This window comes from Manis javanica, chromosome 15 (assembly GCF_040802235.1).
Source record: "Manis javanica isolate MJ-LG chromosome 15, MJ_LKY, whole genome shotgun sequence".
Lineage (NCBI taxonomy): Eukaryota > Metazoa > Chordata > Mammalia > Pholidota > Manidae > Manis > Manis javanica.
In genome coordinates, this window is record NC_133170.1 from 42,953,360 (window position 1) to 42,968,636 (window position 15,277).

Here is a 15,277-nt window from a genome sequence, read left to right on the forward strand (position 1 = left end):
TTAGGATGAAATATTCTATGTGAACAGAAAACTTCATATTTTTGACCAGGAAAGTATTATATTTGCTTCCAGGAAAGCATAAGTTACAAGGAGAATCTTCTCAGTTATATCACTATATTGCACAGACTTACAAAAAGAAAGGAAGAAAGAAACAAATAAATAAAAGTATTGGTTTTCCAGACCCAGAATGAGTCCAGTGCATCTCCACAGATGACATACAAAAATGCATCACAGCCTTCAAACTGTGTTGTCTGCTTTGCCGTTGGCTCTGCCTGCAATTGCTGGTGGCAAATGTTTTCTATACAGGTCACACATTTATCTATTAAAATCTACTAGGCATAAGTCACTATGACAGCTACGATGAGAGAGAAAATTATGAATGAGATAGGAAAGTATAAAGAGTGAATAAGGCAAAAGAATGAATCCCAGCTTTTATCACTTCCCATCTGAGTGACTTCCTTGTGGAAGCTAACCCCAAATTAGGCCTAAAATGAGCATAAAAATTCCTAGAGAGTTACTGAGCAGCCTAAAAAGACAGCAGCTTGATAAAATACCTTGCCTAAGTGTCTAACACTTAGACCTCAATATGTGTTAATTAGCTTCTCTTTCTCTCCCCCTACCTAGTTGACGGCCAGGAGGTGGTCACGTCCACCTGGTAATAGGGGAACTCGCCCTTTGGTGAGGTTCGGGGAGAATGCATCCCTGTCTTGCACCTGTCTATAAGGTGCTTGTCAGTGATGATTCTCATCAGTGACAAATTCAGAAAAGCATTCCATGAGTAAAAAGACCTCTTTCCTTTTTTCAAGTTACGTATTTCCATCAAAATCAAATGTGCCTCTTCTGTCATTCATCAGAAACCAAAATTCACATTTTATAGGAGGAAGCTGTTGACTGAGATGGAAATAAGTATAATTCAGTTGTTTTTTTTTTTTAAGTGCCAGCGAACTCACCAGGGCAGCCTCATCCTGGACAGCAGGCTCCTGTCTCTTATCTCTGTGAATGGCTAATGTTCTCATGTAAAGGCAGCCCACACTCTTCCCTCAAACATAGCCCTCTGGTCAGTGAAAATGGGGAGATTGCCTGCAGCAATATTATATATTCCAGTGGTGGCTTAGCCTGCTTAGTCTGCTACGACAAAGTTTCACAAACTGGCTGGCTTATACAGAAGGTGTTTCTCACAGATCTGAAGGCTGGGAAGTCCAAGATCAAGGTGCGAGCTGATTTGGTTTAGGGAGAGCCCTCCCTCTGTTGAGCTTGTAGATGGCTCTCTACTCTTGTGTCCTGCCTGGGGAGGGCAAGAGAGAGAGAAACAGGAGAGAGGGTGGGAAACCCAGAGAGCTCTCTCAGGTCTCTTACAAAGGCACTAATCCCATGTTAAGGGCCCCACCATCATGACCTCTTCTAAAACGAATTATGTCCCTAAAGTCCCACCTCCAAATACCATCCCATGGAGGGTTAGGGCTTCAACATAGGAAATCTGCAGAGACACAATTCAGGCTACAGCAGATGGCTTCCTCCATTTGGAACTTTTGCTCCAGGTTTCATTTTACTTACAAAATTATCATCTATCTGCCAAATTCATTTGCTTAAAAATAAACTCCATACACCATAATTCCTCTAAGCTACAGTGTAGAGATTGCAGTCCCAGCATGTAATCATCTGGCTTACAATCAGCTGGAGAATAATAGATTAGAAGTTGCACGTGAAGGAGAAGAAAGTAAAAAATTGATACAAAATAATTTGATACAGAAAAATGGAGAGGGAAGACAAAAAGAAAGAAAACAGCAAGCTAGCTGGCAAGTTCTTTAATGGATCTTATGATTTTATTATATGTCAGAATAAAATAATTCACAAGATTGCAATTGAAAACACTTCCACTGAATATCTGTTGTTATACTGAGCTTTGAGTGCTTTGCATCTTAATTTACTCATTCGCTCATTTAACACGTATTTATTGAGTTATGCAAACCACTTTCTTCCCTTCTATTTATGGTTCTCCCCCAAATTAGTAAAGATCAAGGAATTTGTCAAACTATATTTGCATAGGAGTTAATATTTTATTTGTCTTTTCTGTTTTAGAATGCTCTTTGAGGACCTTTGAGGGTGTGAAAAGAATGTATATTAGTGCACCAGATATGTTCTTAATAGCAACATTGACCATTCTGGTGGACACCAATGGGGTGCATTTCTCAGTTGGGCCCTAAAGTCAAAAAACAACCCCTTAGCTATAAGTCTGTTGCTTTAGTGCATACAAAGGCAGGACCTAGAAGATTTTGCAAAAGGCTTGTTCCATTCAATTTTGGCTCCCTAAGTAAGTTTGTTTGAAAGAGAGTACATGATGTAAATGCTTCAGGCAAATCTTTTCTGTCTATTGATAGCCTTCAAAAATTGACAGTATAGCCCATGAAACAGGAGGTGCTACTGGTATTTATGAACAGATCTTACTCAAGTTTTATAAGCCTTATTATTTTTTAAAAACTAAGTTACTTCACCACCACTTTATAGGGTTTTACTTAAGTCTATGTAACAGACTGTCATAAAGCAACATGGAGGAAAGAAAGGGGAATTGAAAGAAAAGGTATGTAGGAGTGGAGGCATGTTATATTCACTCCTGATATCCTAATGTGCTTCAGTTGTATACAGAATATAGATTCAGTCAGACAGGTAGAGGAAAAAAAGGCAGATCAATAAAGGATGACAACTATTTACTCAAATTCAACTTATCATCCTTTATCCTATTACCTTTTGATATAGTATGTCAAGAAATAGCAGAGAAATGGTCATTAAAATGACCATAGTATTGCAATCATGGCTTTAATGAATTTCAAGAACTTTCCAGCATGGCTGTAAGTTAAGGAACTGTCGTGGCTTGAAGCGAACACATGAGCCAAGTTGTGCTGCTCGGTCTCCTACCACAGGTGTCCCTCGTGCATCTCCTGAAGACAGTCCGGCTGCTGCGTCTTTTGCGTCTCCTGCAGAAATTGGACCGTTATTCCCAACATAGCACAATCGTCCTGACTCTGCTCATGTCCATGTTTGCGCTCCTTGCACACTGGATGGCATGTATCTGGTATGTCATTGGAAAAATGGAGAGGGAAGACAACAGCCTTCTGAAGTGGGAAGTTGGTAAGGGCTCACATTTGTCACATTTTCCATTGTTAAGTGAAAAGGAAGATTGTCTAGAATTTGGAGGGAATGAAAGATGAGTCTATAAATGTACATTCTCTGGCTATCAGTTTGTCTTATCTTTTTGTGGGGAAGGGGTCCATGATACAACTGGTTTCTTTTGAGAAAGTTTTTTGGAACAACCTTACTTTATTTTTTTTCAAAGAGTAATGGATTAAGCATTCAATGGCTTGGCTGTTGTAAACGACCAGCACAGCTGTAGAAGTGTTTAGATGAGTAATGGGTGGTCTTATCGTGACATTCCAGGGCAGGGCTGGTAACAGTAAATCACTGGGCAACTGGCCCATGACCATTCACTCAGTATTTTAAATTGTAAGAAGATGATCACTTATATTTGAGGTGCAAGTTTATACGAAAGGTTTTGCTACCATTTTTTTCCTTAAAAAAGAGTGAGAGTGCTATCATGACACACTTCCCACATTTAGTACACTCTAAGGATTTGCAGTGATGGAGAGGATGGGGTACTTACAAATATAATTTGTAAAATTTTTTGTTACCATAATACATAGAAGTTTACACAGGGAGATTTTCCAAGTGTTCCTCAGTTCTGCATATATGACTCCAAAACATTCAGCACGTGGACACATCTTTCATCGCACGCCAATCACGAGTCCCTTACAGAAAATTAACATTCTGGAGGCAGGAATCTAAAATCTCTGCATTCTTCCCTTAGCCATTGCCTGTAAAGAATTGTCAGAGTGCCCTACATAGGACTTTTTTTCTGAATCTGACCTTTAATCAAAAGAATCTGTTTCTTGGTTGGCTAGAAAATCCTCCACTTATCTTCTCCTCCAAAAATCAATCTAGACCTTTAGAAAGATGCTCAGACCTTTGCACAGGGATAAAGTCACAAGAGAGTCCCAAGAGAGAAAAATGCTCTGGCTTGTCATGGCTGCACTTAGTGGCATCCCTGGGTTGGCTCTTGTAAAGGCCACTGTCTCATAGAGCATGTACAAAACCTTCAAAGGGCATCTTTGGTGAATAAGCTGGAGACCGTAAGAAAACAAATTCAAGGAGCAAATCTCCTGTCTAGATTCTTAAAAATGCTCCTACACATCTCAGTGTTGACCTTGAGCTATGCAAAGTCACTAATGTATTCTGATAGTTTTTTTCTTATCTTCCTTGTCAAATAACTTTTTTTTTCATGTCTTGCTGTGACCCTCAATTCTCAGAAACAAAGTAAAAGGAGAAATAAAATTACAGAGTGAAAGCAAAAATATACTACATAAAGAGAACATGAGAAGAGAGAGAAAGAGAGAGAGAAATAACTGTGGAGGGAAAGAGAAGGGTTGACTAAACAGAGGATCAAAATCTGGAATGTACTTGGACTAAAGCTTTTCCATCCTTCAGTATCATTTCCCCTTCTCCGACATCCTAAAGGCGTCCTCATCACATGCCCAGTGTGGCCCTAATGGTGTTCCATTAATTATAGCATTAGATCTCTGCCCTTTGTTTTAAATCCATATTAAAATCCCAGCTTGTGGTCAGCCACTTGACTCCTTTTTTGGACCTGACCTAATTTCCTTCAGGCCCCAGACCTATACACTTAAATTAATTTGTAGGTCTTGTCTAGTCTTAGAGTCTCCAGATGGGAAAATTCAGCTTATTCACGCTCTCAAATTTAGTTATATGAGGAATGCTTATTGTTTCATTTCCAACATGCCAGTTCTGCTGCAGATGCACAGACTAGCTGTTTTCCTTCCCACAAACACACAGAGGTATTTATTTTCCAAGGAAAGAGAACCCAACCACCTGAACTGCTCCTGAACTGCCCACCACGCCCCGTGGTCCTGGTGTATGGTTCACCGTGGTGAAGGGAAGGCTTGTAACTTGGAAGTTAACCTGAAGGGAGCACTGGCATAATCTGAGGAGAAGAACATTGGGTTTTGGGGGCTTTAGATTTCTCATCACAGTTCCACCACTAACCAACTGTGAGATTGGCAGTAATTTTATTTACCTGTCTGAGCCTCAGTTTCCTCATCTATAACATGAGAAAACTCACTATATAACTTGAAAGTCTACTTCAGGTTCCATGATTTATGATTCACTGGAAGAGCAGATGCAGTATTGTGTGCTTAATATATCCACTTTTTATCATAGTTCAGTGCCCACAAAAACTGTCACTAGTAACCACCCAGTATCAACAAGGTTGAGGACAAGGGACACATCAGGATGTACATCATAGCAGGATGTACGTAAGGATCACAGCATGTCAAGGAACTGATATGTTTTACTCAGTTATAATAAAAATAACTGAGCATTTGTCTTTAGAGAATTAGATTCCTGTGCAAACACCTCTGGGGATATGATCAGGAAGGTAGTGTGTTAATTATTGTCTATCAACATTGAGTTTATAGGCTTGGCTACAAGGACTTCCCCGTCCCCTAAAGTCACTTGTATCATTGTTCAATTAAAACATTCTCCAGCTGAGATTTGGACACAAATCAAATTATTATGACCTTCCCTTCCTAATTTTTTAATGAAGCAGCAGAGAGTCAAGGCTAATTTAGTTTTTACTATGTAATTTGTCCTCTAGTAACAAGTTTTACCTTTTTTGGTTTAATTACCATGAGGCGAAAAATTCATTTCACAAATGTAATTTGATTAGAGAACATGTTGTTCTTTATGTTGTGACTAACATTAGATGTATAGAACAGATTCATCTTCCCGAGGGATAAAATAGAACTTCCTATCTAATCATTGTTAATTGCCTTGAAATGATTTTTTCAAGTACAGGTGTACTCCGTATAACTAGGGAGAGTTCCAGTATTTTGCATCAGAACAAATCAAAGTTAATCTTTACAAATGTTATAGTTACTTTGCTGTAAAATACCTATTTTTGGAAGGAAGACCTAATACTCATAGACTGTATCAGAGGCTAGTTATGAAACGGTTTGCCTGGTGTTGTATTTTACTCATATTTTTATGTCTCCCTATATCATATTTTAAGGTATCTGAGGTTTGGCTTATTGTTTAATGGAATTTTAAACCTGGAAAGACCCTAGTCCAACTCTTTGACTTTATAGGGAGAAACCTAGCTTCGCGTTACATAAGAACAATGGTAGAAGGGGCTGTTGCCTACTGTATCCACTGCTAAATCCCCGTTGAGGTATATACTTCCTGGCATGTGGCAACTGTGTAAAAAAATTGTTGAATGAATTATTCTCCAAGGTCATTGAACTCCTAACTGGCAAGCATGGGACAAGAACCTAGATTTCCTGACTCCTTAAATAGAAGCCCTTCTAATAATTTTGAATATTCTAAAATTATAGGAAATGGCTAGTTAGCAACTTTTTTGGACAGGGAGATTGAAAGAAGAACAAACAGGATGTTCATTTAAGATTTGGTCATTTGTTCAAAAAATATTTTTTGAGTACCCACTGTATGCTTGGTCTTGTGTTAGACCCCAGAGATAACAAAACAAATAATGTACTCCATGTCATCAAGCTTAAAATCCAGTAGGAAAGAAAGACAAAGAATTCAATAGAGATATCACAGTGTGATACATTCTATAGACAGGAACATGCATAGAGGAGTGGAAACTAAATCTAACTAGAATGTCAGCAAAGGCTTTTCCAGGATGGGCTAGTTTTGTTAAAGAATGGATAGGTCTTATCTCTGCAGCTGCCGAGATCCAAGTAACAGCAGGGACATAAATATGTAAGATAGATCACTAAGAACAGCACAAAGGGTGAATTTGGGAGACAGCTGGTAGTAAAGTAATGAGGCTAAAGAGGTAGGTGGTCAGGGACCAGATCTTTAGAGATCATGGATACTAAGCTTCAGAGTTTGGTCCTCACCTTAAGGCTCCCGTGAGTCATGACAGTCTCTGGAATATAGCACACAGGGAAGCAGAGAGAGAGATGTTTTGTTCTGATTCATTTTCAATATCTATGAAATGGCAATAACAAAAGTGCCTGCCTCATTGGGGTTGCCAGTATTAAATTAGGCAATCTATGCAGCATTTATCTCTGAGCCTGGCACCTAGTAACTGCTCAATAAACAGTGGCTATTATAGCCATCATTGCCATTTTATTATGACAGTTGCTTCAAATAAAGAAAGTGTGACTAGTGATACTTATCATCTTATATGGAAAGCTTATTAAGACATGCCTTTAGAAATGTTGCTTTTCAGGCTTAGTGTAGTCCTAGATAGCAAATGATAACACTTTTGGATACATTCAAAATAGCATATCTGCCTAAATTTCTATTTCTATTTCTGAAAAATTAGCAATTTTCATATAGCTTATTACACACATACAAGAGATTTCTCTTTCAAGGCCAAAATATGTGGCAGGTCCAACATCCATCCTACAAACTTGTTGGGATATATAAAACTTTTATGGAATTAAAACATAATGCTTCAAGGGCAAGATTTAACACTGTATTAAAGGGACAGATCATAGCTGAGTTGAAGGGTACTTTTTAAATTTTAAGTTTTGTTTTGGGTACAAAGAAATGTTTCAGAACGATTTCTTTGAGGAGCCTTTGTGTTCTCTAAGAAAATGTCAATAAAGACCCAGAAAAAATGTGTGAGAAGACCTTGCATGTTTCCTTATATCCCAGTTAATGTAGGGATATATTATTTTAACTATTATCATTTACAAAGTTCAATTAGAATCATCCTAAGGCTCCACTAGGATCCTGAATAGGATATAATAGGTTTGATTTTAGCTAGAGAAACTTGGATTTGAATACTACTCCAGGAATTTACTAGACATGAGATTTTGGCCAAGATGACTTCAGTGTATGACTTTTGATACAATGATCTTGGTTTCTTCACGTGTACAAGGGATGTGGCAATACTGACCCTCAGCTTTTTTGAGGTTTAGATGTCCTCAAGTTGACATACCTGAGGTGGATTCTGGTGCAAAGTATGTTCTTAGTATGTTCTTATAGCTGGTGACTACCACCACCACCACCCATTACTTCCTCATCATGAGTTGAGCCCATTCTGAAATTGTAGCCTACTTGCTCAAACATATGTCAGTGAGCTATGCAGAATTCAAATAGCAATACCATTCAAGTCTAGTGAAGAAGTGATATTTCTGTATCCGTCATGATTCTTGATGGCAAGCCAAAAACAGAAAAGGCATTCATTAGCAGGACGTGCAGAACAAAGGACAGAAGAACAACACTAGGGGAGAGAATATGAGCCAAGACAGCTCCAGGTATTCCAGAGAAGAAAGCCCAGTTGCTGGCATTTTGCAAAGATGGGCTGGACATGTTTTTGTCTTTGCAGACTCCAAGGAGAGAGTCCTAACATTTTGTTCATCTCTGACTCACAGGCTGTGAAAGAAAAACCCAATTGGTGAAACATAAGTCCCATGCTCACTGACTGTGGAAGTGAGGAGCGATCCTCTCTGCTACACGTCCATGATGAAGTGGGGCCCTCTGTCTCTCCATTACTGTACTCAAGGGAGAATACCCCCTTAACACAGGACTGTAGACAGCCAAAAAAGAAAGGAAAAATGAGTGTCTTCTACAATATCTTAACCTTTACATTTAAGAGCAAACATTGAAATTTATAAGAAAACATTTATTAAAGTGCTTCTAGGAATCATCATATCCTTCTCAGACATCATCATGTCAAATGGAATTAGCTGAAAGATGGTAATTCTCAATCCATCTGGCTCACTACATTTATATTACTTCCATAAACGTAGCAGTGGAGTTCTGCTTACCCAGCTGTGCTTCCTCAGCCAGATTGCATCTTGGTCAGGAGCTCCCTTTTGTAGCTAAATTCTAGCTTTCATTTTTTCTCAAAGCTATCTCTATTAAGGTTATGACACACTGAATTTTCAAATAAATGATCTGCTTCAAAGGTTACAGATGAGAGTATATTGTAAAAGAGAAAAGCTTTTTTATCTTTTAATCCTTCAGCTAGAATGCACTTATCATTGTAGATGCCTTAAAGTGTATCTGTATCACTGGCCAAAAAAAACCCAAAAATCTAGAATGGGAAGAAAAGGATTAAGTCAGATATCATTTTCAAATTTTCATTGACAATTTTAACCCTAAATCTCCTGATCCTTATTAGATAAAACATCATAAATGCTGATTGATTTGAACGGCTCTCTAGTTATTAAGTGCTTAGAATTTACAAGCCTTGGGTAATGGGGAAAAAAACGAGCAGGCTTATGATATTGTGAGAGGATTACTTCAATACTTATACCAAAGTTTCCTCAAGAAGGTAGACTTTATCAGCACTCTGCATTTCCAGGATGTGTATAAACGATTGTACAAACTTTTTAAGATAACGCTTCTCTGTAGATTCTCATTTTGGGGAATATATGAGATAAATAAGGGGGAGAAAAATAGCCTAAAGTGAAAGTTTCCATCCATCAAAATGGACACTAGTGAGAGACTCCTGGAGTTAATTTTTTTTTTTAAGCATAGTTTTGATCGTTAATGTGTGCTGAAACCACCTTAGGATTGCATTAAAATACAAATTCTAATTCATTAAGTCTGAGATGGAGTCCAAGACTTAGCATTTTTAATCTCCAGATGGAGCCAGGGCTGCTGGGTCTGCGCTTTTGAGTAACCAATGTTTTAAAAATCTTGGGATTTTTTTTTTTTGTGAAATTTCATTCTCTGGGTTATAAACAGTCCTAAACCAGCAACAATTCAGTCTGTCCTGTCCTTTTTCACTTTGCTATCATTATTCAATCTCCGTCCTAATTGCAAATTTATTTGGACACAGTTCATTCCTAATGGACCAAGGAGATCCACTGAGAAGTAGCTAACCTCATCAGAAACAATTTACATTACCGTTAATTCTGAGAAGCTAAAATCAAGTACTATCATTTTTTAGATTTGTCAATGCTCTATTCTATTTTGATAAAGCTTTCTAGAGAACAGAAACAATCGCGTGTTTTAGGAGCAAGATTTTATTCTTTTGCCATAAAAAGCAAATGGTTTATTCTTAAAACTCAAATTATCCCTTATGCTCAATTTCTGAGTCTGAAAATAAACTTTACTTAATGATAATTGGAGAAATAAAGTATATATGAATTTTCAATTATGAATTTAAGTATCTCTGTAGGCTGACCTTCTGTGTTTAAAATGTATTTGTGCATTTAGAGAGGAGAAGTAGCAGAAAATTAGCTTTTAATTGCATAATGTTCTCAATCCTTTGATAGGGAACTTCTGCACTTCAGGCTGCAAACTAGGAGTTAATGTGATGTCAAGTTGTCGGGATTCCTCAGTAAGAGGACACATGATTAGAACATACTGAGGCTGAAATACACACAGAATACCTTTGCATCACAATTTTCAAATATCTTCACACTTCAAACACTCCAAGCAATGGTTCTGTTATCACATAAGGTGGAGAAATGCAGCTACTTCATCCCATTCTGAAGGACTGACAACGCAAATTAGCACAGTGTATGAACTCAGAGAACTCCCAAAGAAACTCATTGAACTTTATTTAACCCGCACATGGCATGAATTTATTTTACTTCATAACCCATCCTTTTTATAATCCACTTTATTAACGTTCTGTTAACATCCTATGAATCTGGAATTTAAAAAAACACAGCTCAGGAAAAAATTACTAAAACTCAGTATCAGAGTAGAAAGAATATATATGATTTTCACCTTTTCAAAAATATAGGATTCCATATATTCCATGTCACAGAAAATCTACAAGAATAGAGTAACCTCATTTATAAAATGAAAATAATTAAAAATATCTATTCTGGGCAGTAGTGGTGAATTTAAGTAAGCTAGTATACATGAAACTGGAAAGTACTATAGAATCATGATGCTCTTATTTTGTTGCAGTTAATAACATACACATATGCTACAGTTAGTAACATACATGTATATATGCATATGTATGTATATGTGTGTGTGTATTATTGTACATACCCCACCACAAACTCCTGTCCTTGTGTTCTTCCCCTGATACTGACCTTTGTGTGTGTGTGTGTGTGTGTGTGTGTGTGTGTGTGTGTGTGTGTAGAGAACCCGTGTACAATGCATGTATTTGGGAGGATGCAGGAATGAATGAGTGGGCCACCAATAAGGCTTCTGTACCGTATCAATAGGCTACCTTTGGATTAAAAGAGGAAAAGTTCTAAAATCAGTCCTCCTTCAGTCTGGGAAGTAAGCTACACTTGGTCTGTACTTCTCTGGGGCAGCTCATCACTGATACTATTATTGAACAAAATTCTCATTGATTATTTGATTAGAATGGATTGCCATAAGCATAGGTCATAAACTCTTAAGAAGCAGAAAGTCAAGATTCTGTTTCTACTGAGTATTTCTTTTGGATATTTTGGCTATGAAAATATTGAATTTCCTAAGTATTCAGATCACACTTGAGCAGGAGCTGTTTTGTTTCTGTCGAGGAGGAAAAGCAATTTTCCCTCTACCCTTCTAGGTTCTTGGCTGAGACAACCTTGTAATAAAAATAAGTTTAACAGGAAAAAAATAAACAAGTTTAATAACATGTACACCTCCTGTATATGTGGGAAAGAGCCAGAAAACTGAGTAACTCGCCAAAATGGCCCAAGCCATCGCTTTAAGTACCATCTCCAATTAAAGACAAAAGAATATCTTGGGGTTGAGGAGTCAGATATGAGTAGTTCCTAAGAAAATGCAGTAAATAAAAGTATGGTTGTGTTAAGGGATGAAAATTTAACTGAGCAAATTTAAGGACCTAATTGGCTTTATTGAGGAATTCATGAATCAGGCAGCACCCCATCTAACAAGCAGATGGGGGCTCTGAGGAGCTCTGCAAAATGGGACTTCACTGATGGACAGTGACTGCAAAAGGGTGGGGGGGCACTCTGTAATACGGGTGCATGTAGTAACCACATTGTTTTTCATGTGAAACCTTCATAAGAGTGTATAAGAGTGTATATCAATAGTACCTTAATTAAAAAAAAAGAAAGAAATTACTAGACAAAAGAAAAATGTAAGGCATGTATAGGAGAAAAAATGGATCAGGGGCAAGGTTATTAGGTTAAGAAAAGAAAGGATTGTTTTGGGCAAGGTAACCTGCCATTAGCCGGAAGAACAGTGGGTCTCATCAGGCAAAAGCCCTCACAGTGCTGATCAGGGAATTCCAGACTGATTGGTTTAAAATTCAACTCCTGGGAGAGGGTTAACTGCAGCTGTTAGAGATTAAGTCTTGGTGGTACATAATGTACATTTGGGACCTGTTGTTTCTTTTTAATAATTGTGATGAAAAGTTGTCATTGCCTTCTCCATTGACAACAGTTTCTGGAGCCTGCATCATTCCCCTCCTCCTGGCACAGGAAGGCAGCAAACCCTATAAACGGATTTCTCTAGTTCACATAAATGCCTGTTATAAAAGGGTAACCGGTACTTGGGTTTTAGAGCTTCTCCTGTGTTTGCAGTTTCTTAAAAGTAATGAGTTTTAAATAATCCTATGTCAAGGAGGCATATTTTAGGTTGACAAATTCTGTTCCCCTTGATTTCTCTCTCTCAAAGACCTCTTAATACCTGAGTCATTAATATGAATATAAATATTACTGAATGTTGATAAGTATCATATACTGAGCTATTTTGGTTTTCTGATTTATAAAACATTATCTAAGTGTAAGATTATCTACATTGCCTCTGCCCATTTTGATAATGTATCTGACCTTTTAGCCAATAATCATCTTGCAACCCATAGTCTATTTACACCTCAAGACTTTGAAATTTCATTCTCTGCTGAATTTTTCCCTAAGAACAAATTACTTATTTCTTGTTTTATTCACTTGTTAATATAAATTGGTAGATTTATGTATATATATAATAATTATCCTATTTGTGGTATTACTAAAGAACAAATTTTAGCTATTATTCCAATCTAGGAAGAATTCACTATATTCTAATAAATCATTGGTCTCTTTATAATTTTATTGTGAAAAGTAATTACTACATTCATAAGGCTCTGAGTATTGACTATGATACTGGTACTAAGTATTGACTTATTGAGGCTAATATAAAGTGTGAAACTGTTACTGGTGGAACGTGATGTGTTTCCCTAGTTCTTGCCTTCTCAAAGGAAAGAATTCAGTCAAGAGACCAACTAGCAAGAAAAAGCAGCAAGGAATTTATTGGATTAAAGCAAAATGTACACTTTTGAGACAGGAGAGGGGCCATCTGGAAACCAGAAGCAGCCCAGCTATTAGGGTTAGGCTGGCTTTTACTTTTTCTGAAGGTGGCAGGAAGTCCTGCCCTGCATTTATGTCATTTGACAGATTGATTGACAGCTCTAGGTCAAATAACCTTTTCTCAGTGCAAAGGCACTTGACCCATAAGTACCTAAGAGAAGCCCACAGGGGGACCAAAACCACTATGCTAATTAGATCTAGATGTTATTTTAATGAGGTGGGGCTACTTTCAGACAAGGTCTTCGGTTCTTGCACCTGCCCTCTAGACCCTGTCGTCCTGGGCCTCTTGACAGGCTAGGCATCCTTGACTGTGAACTGGGAACTAAGATGTGTTCAGGGTTGGCCAGCAAGGAGTCTTCCTCGGTGATAGGCTAGCGCCTTTCTCCTGTTTATGTCTAACAACTGCCTGCTCTAACAAAACTTAAAGAGTTTATAGCAAAGCATAGCTCTTTGCCCATTCATACTCAGATTTTTTTAAACCAAAACAAACAACTCAGACTTATTTAAATAAGTTCTGATGATGAAAGTAAACACCAGAACCACAATGTCATATTCCTAAGGCTAAAGTTTTGAACAGATAATACTTTATGACTCCTCAGTGTCATGCTTTAACTGTGATGCTCTAGTGATTATTTGGTCAGTCTTTAACTTTTTTATCTGGACTTTATGTGAAAGTATCTAGCAAATATTATTATAATCACTATGCTGTCTTTCATATAATGCCTCTTATAGTAAATCAGGTACTAAGCCCAGTTCCACTGGGGGGAAAAGGGATAGCCCCACACCAACAAGCAGTTCTCCAAGCACTAATTGTCCTAAAATTCAACTCAGATGTGATGCCTATTTACTTAGAAATAGCATCAGATTCCACAGGTTAGGGAACCAGTGCTGTAAGACTGCCTCCTGCCCCCCCACTTCAGACACTAGTCACGAGCCCAGGATGTTACCTGCACTTCTGACCAACCGGCTGTGAATCAGAGGCTCCATGAGTCTTCCACAAGCCAACAGCATACAGGTTATCCCTTAATAAGGCAATAAAGAAATAGCATACTCCAACTAATTACACTATTGTTCCAGACAAAAGGGAGATGAAAGAATTTAAGTCCAAACTTAGTTCATGTGTACCTTTCCATAAGTTGCCAACTTAGGTCCCTTGCTGCTGGGGCACATACACCAGTCTTGGCAGGCAACGGGGCTTCTCAGAAAGTCCTTACTCCAGGGACCATTATGGCTTGTACAACTGCCTCCAAGGAGTAGCCTTGCTGAGGCAGAAAGACATGTCCCTTCTCCTCCTGAGACTTATGCATAGTTTAACACTACTACCAGTCAAGAGTGAAATGTCTGAAGATCTTCAGAGATCTATTTAGGTGAGAAAAGAGTACTTCATCCAGACAAAACACACCTGAATTGCTGGTTTTTAAAGTTTAAGAAGTCCGTCCCCTGCTGGATACCCCACCACAATTACTATGGTGTCAGTGACATAATGGTCCTCTCCACTGCAGGTGTGAGAGCTTGGTAAGGAAGTCCTAATATCCAACTTCAAAACAATTTCCGAAAAACAAGTAATTCAAAGCAAGCTCAAACCACAAACAACTTTTGTCTAAAACATGCTTTCAAAACATGAATTTAAAATCATAGCAAGTTAGTGCACAACAACTGGCCATTGGCAATTGATGCAACCTCCAGCCCTTTACCCCTCCCTGTAGGTCTGGGGTTGGGACGGAAAGTTCCCACCTTCTAATCACATGGTTGGTCCTCCTGGAAAGCAGCCCCATCCAAAGTCACCTCATTCCCATAGCAAAAGACATTGTTATCCCTCTTGCCACTTTGGAAGTAACAAGGGTTTTAGGAGCTCTGTACCAGGAATGGGGGATGAGGACCAAATCCATACTTCTGATTTTTAAAGCACATATCACCTAGGTTAACTATTTAAATATGTGGATTTTGGAGGCCAT

At 38.1% G+C, this 15,277-nt stretch overlaps 1 protein-coding gene across 1 annotated transcript in view; it reads left to right on the top strand.

Annotated features, from left to right (window-relative positions):
• Window positions 1-15,277, top strand: part of KCNH8 (potassium voltage-gated channel subfamily H member 8) — a 350,458-nt gene that overhangs the window by 241,418 nt on the left and 93,763 nt on the right. The window contains exon 7 of the mRNA XM_036996268.2: window positions 2,919-3,126. Coding sequence (XP_036852163.2) covers window positions 2,919-3,126 — 208 coding nt within the window. The remainder of the gene's footprint in view (window positions 1-2,918; window positions 3,127-15,277) is intronic.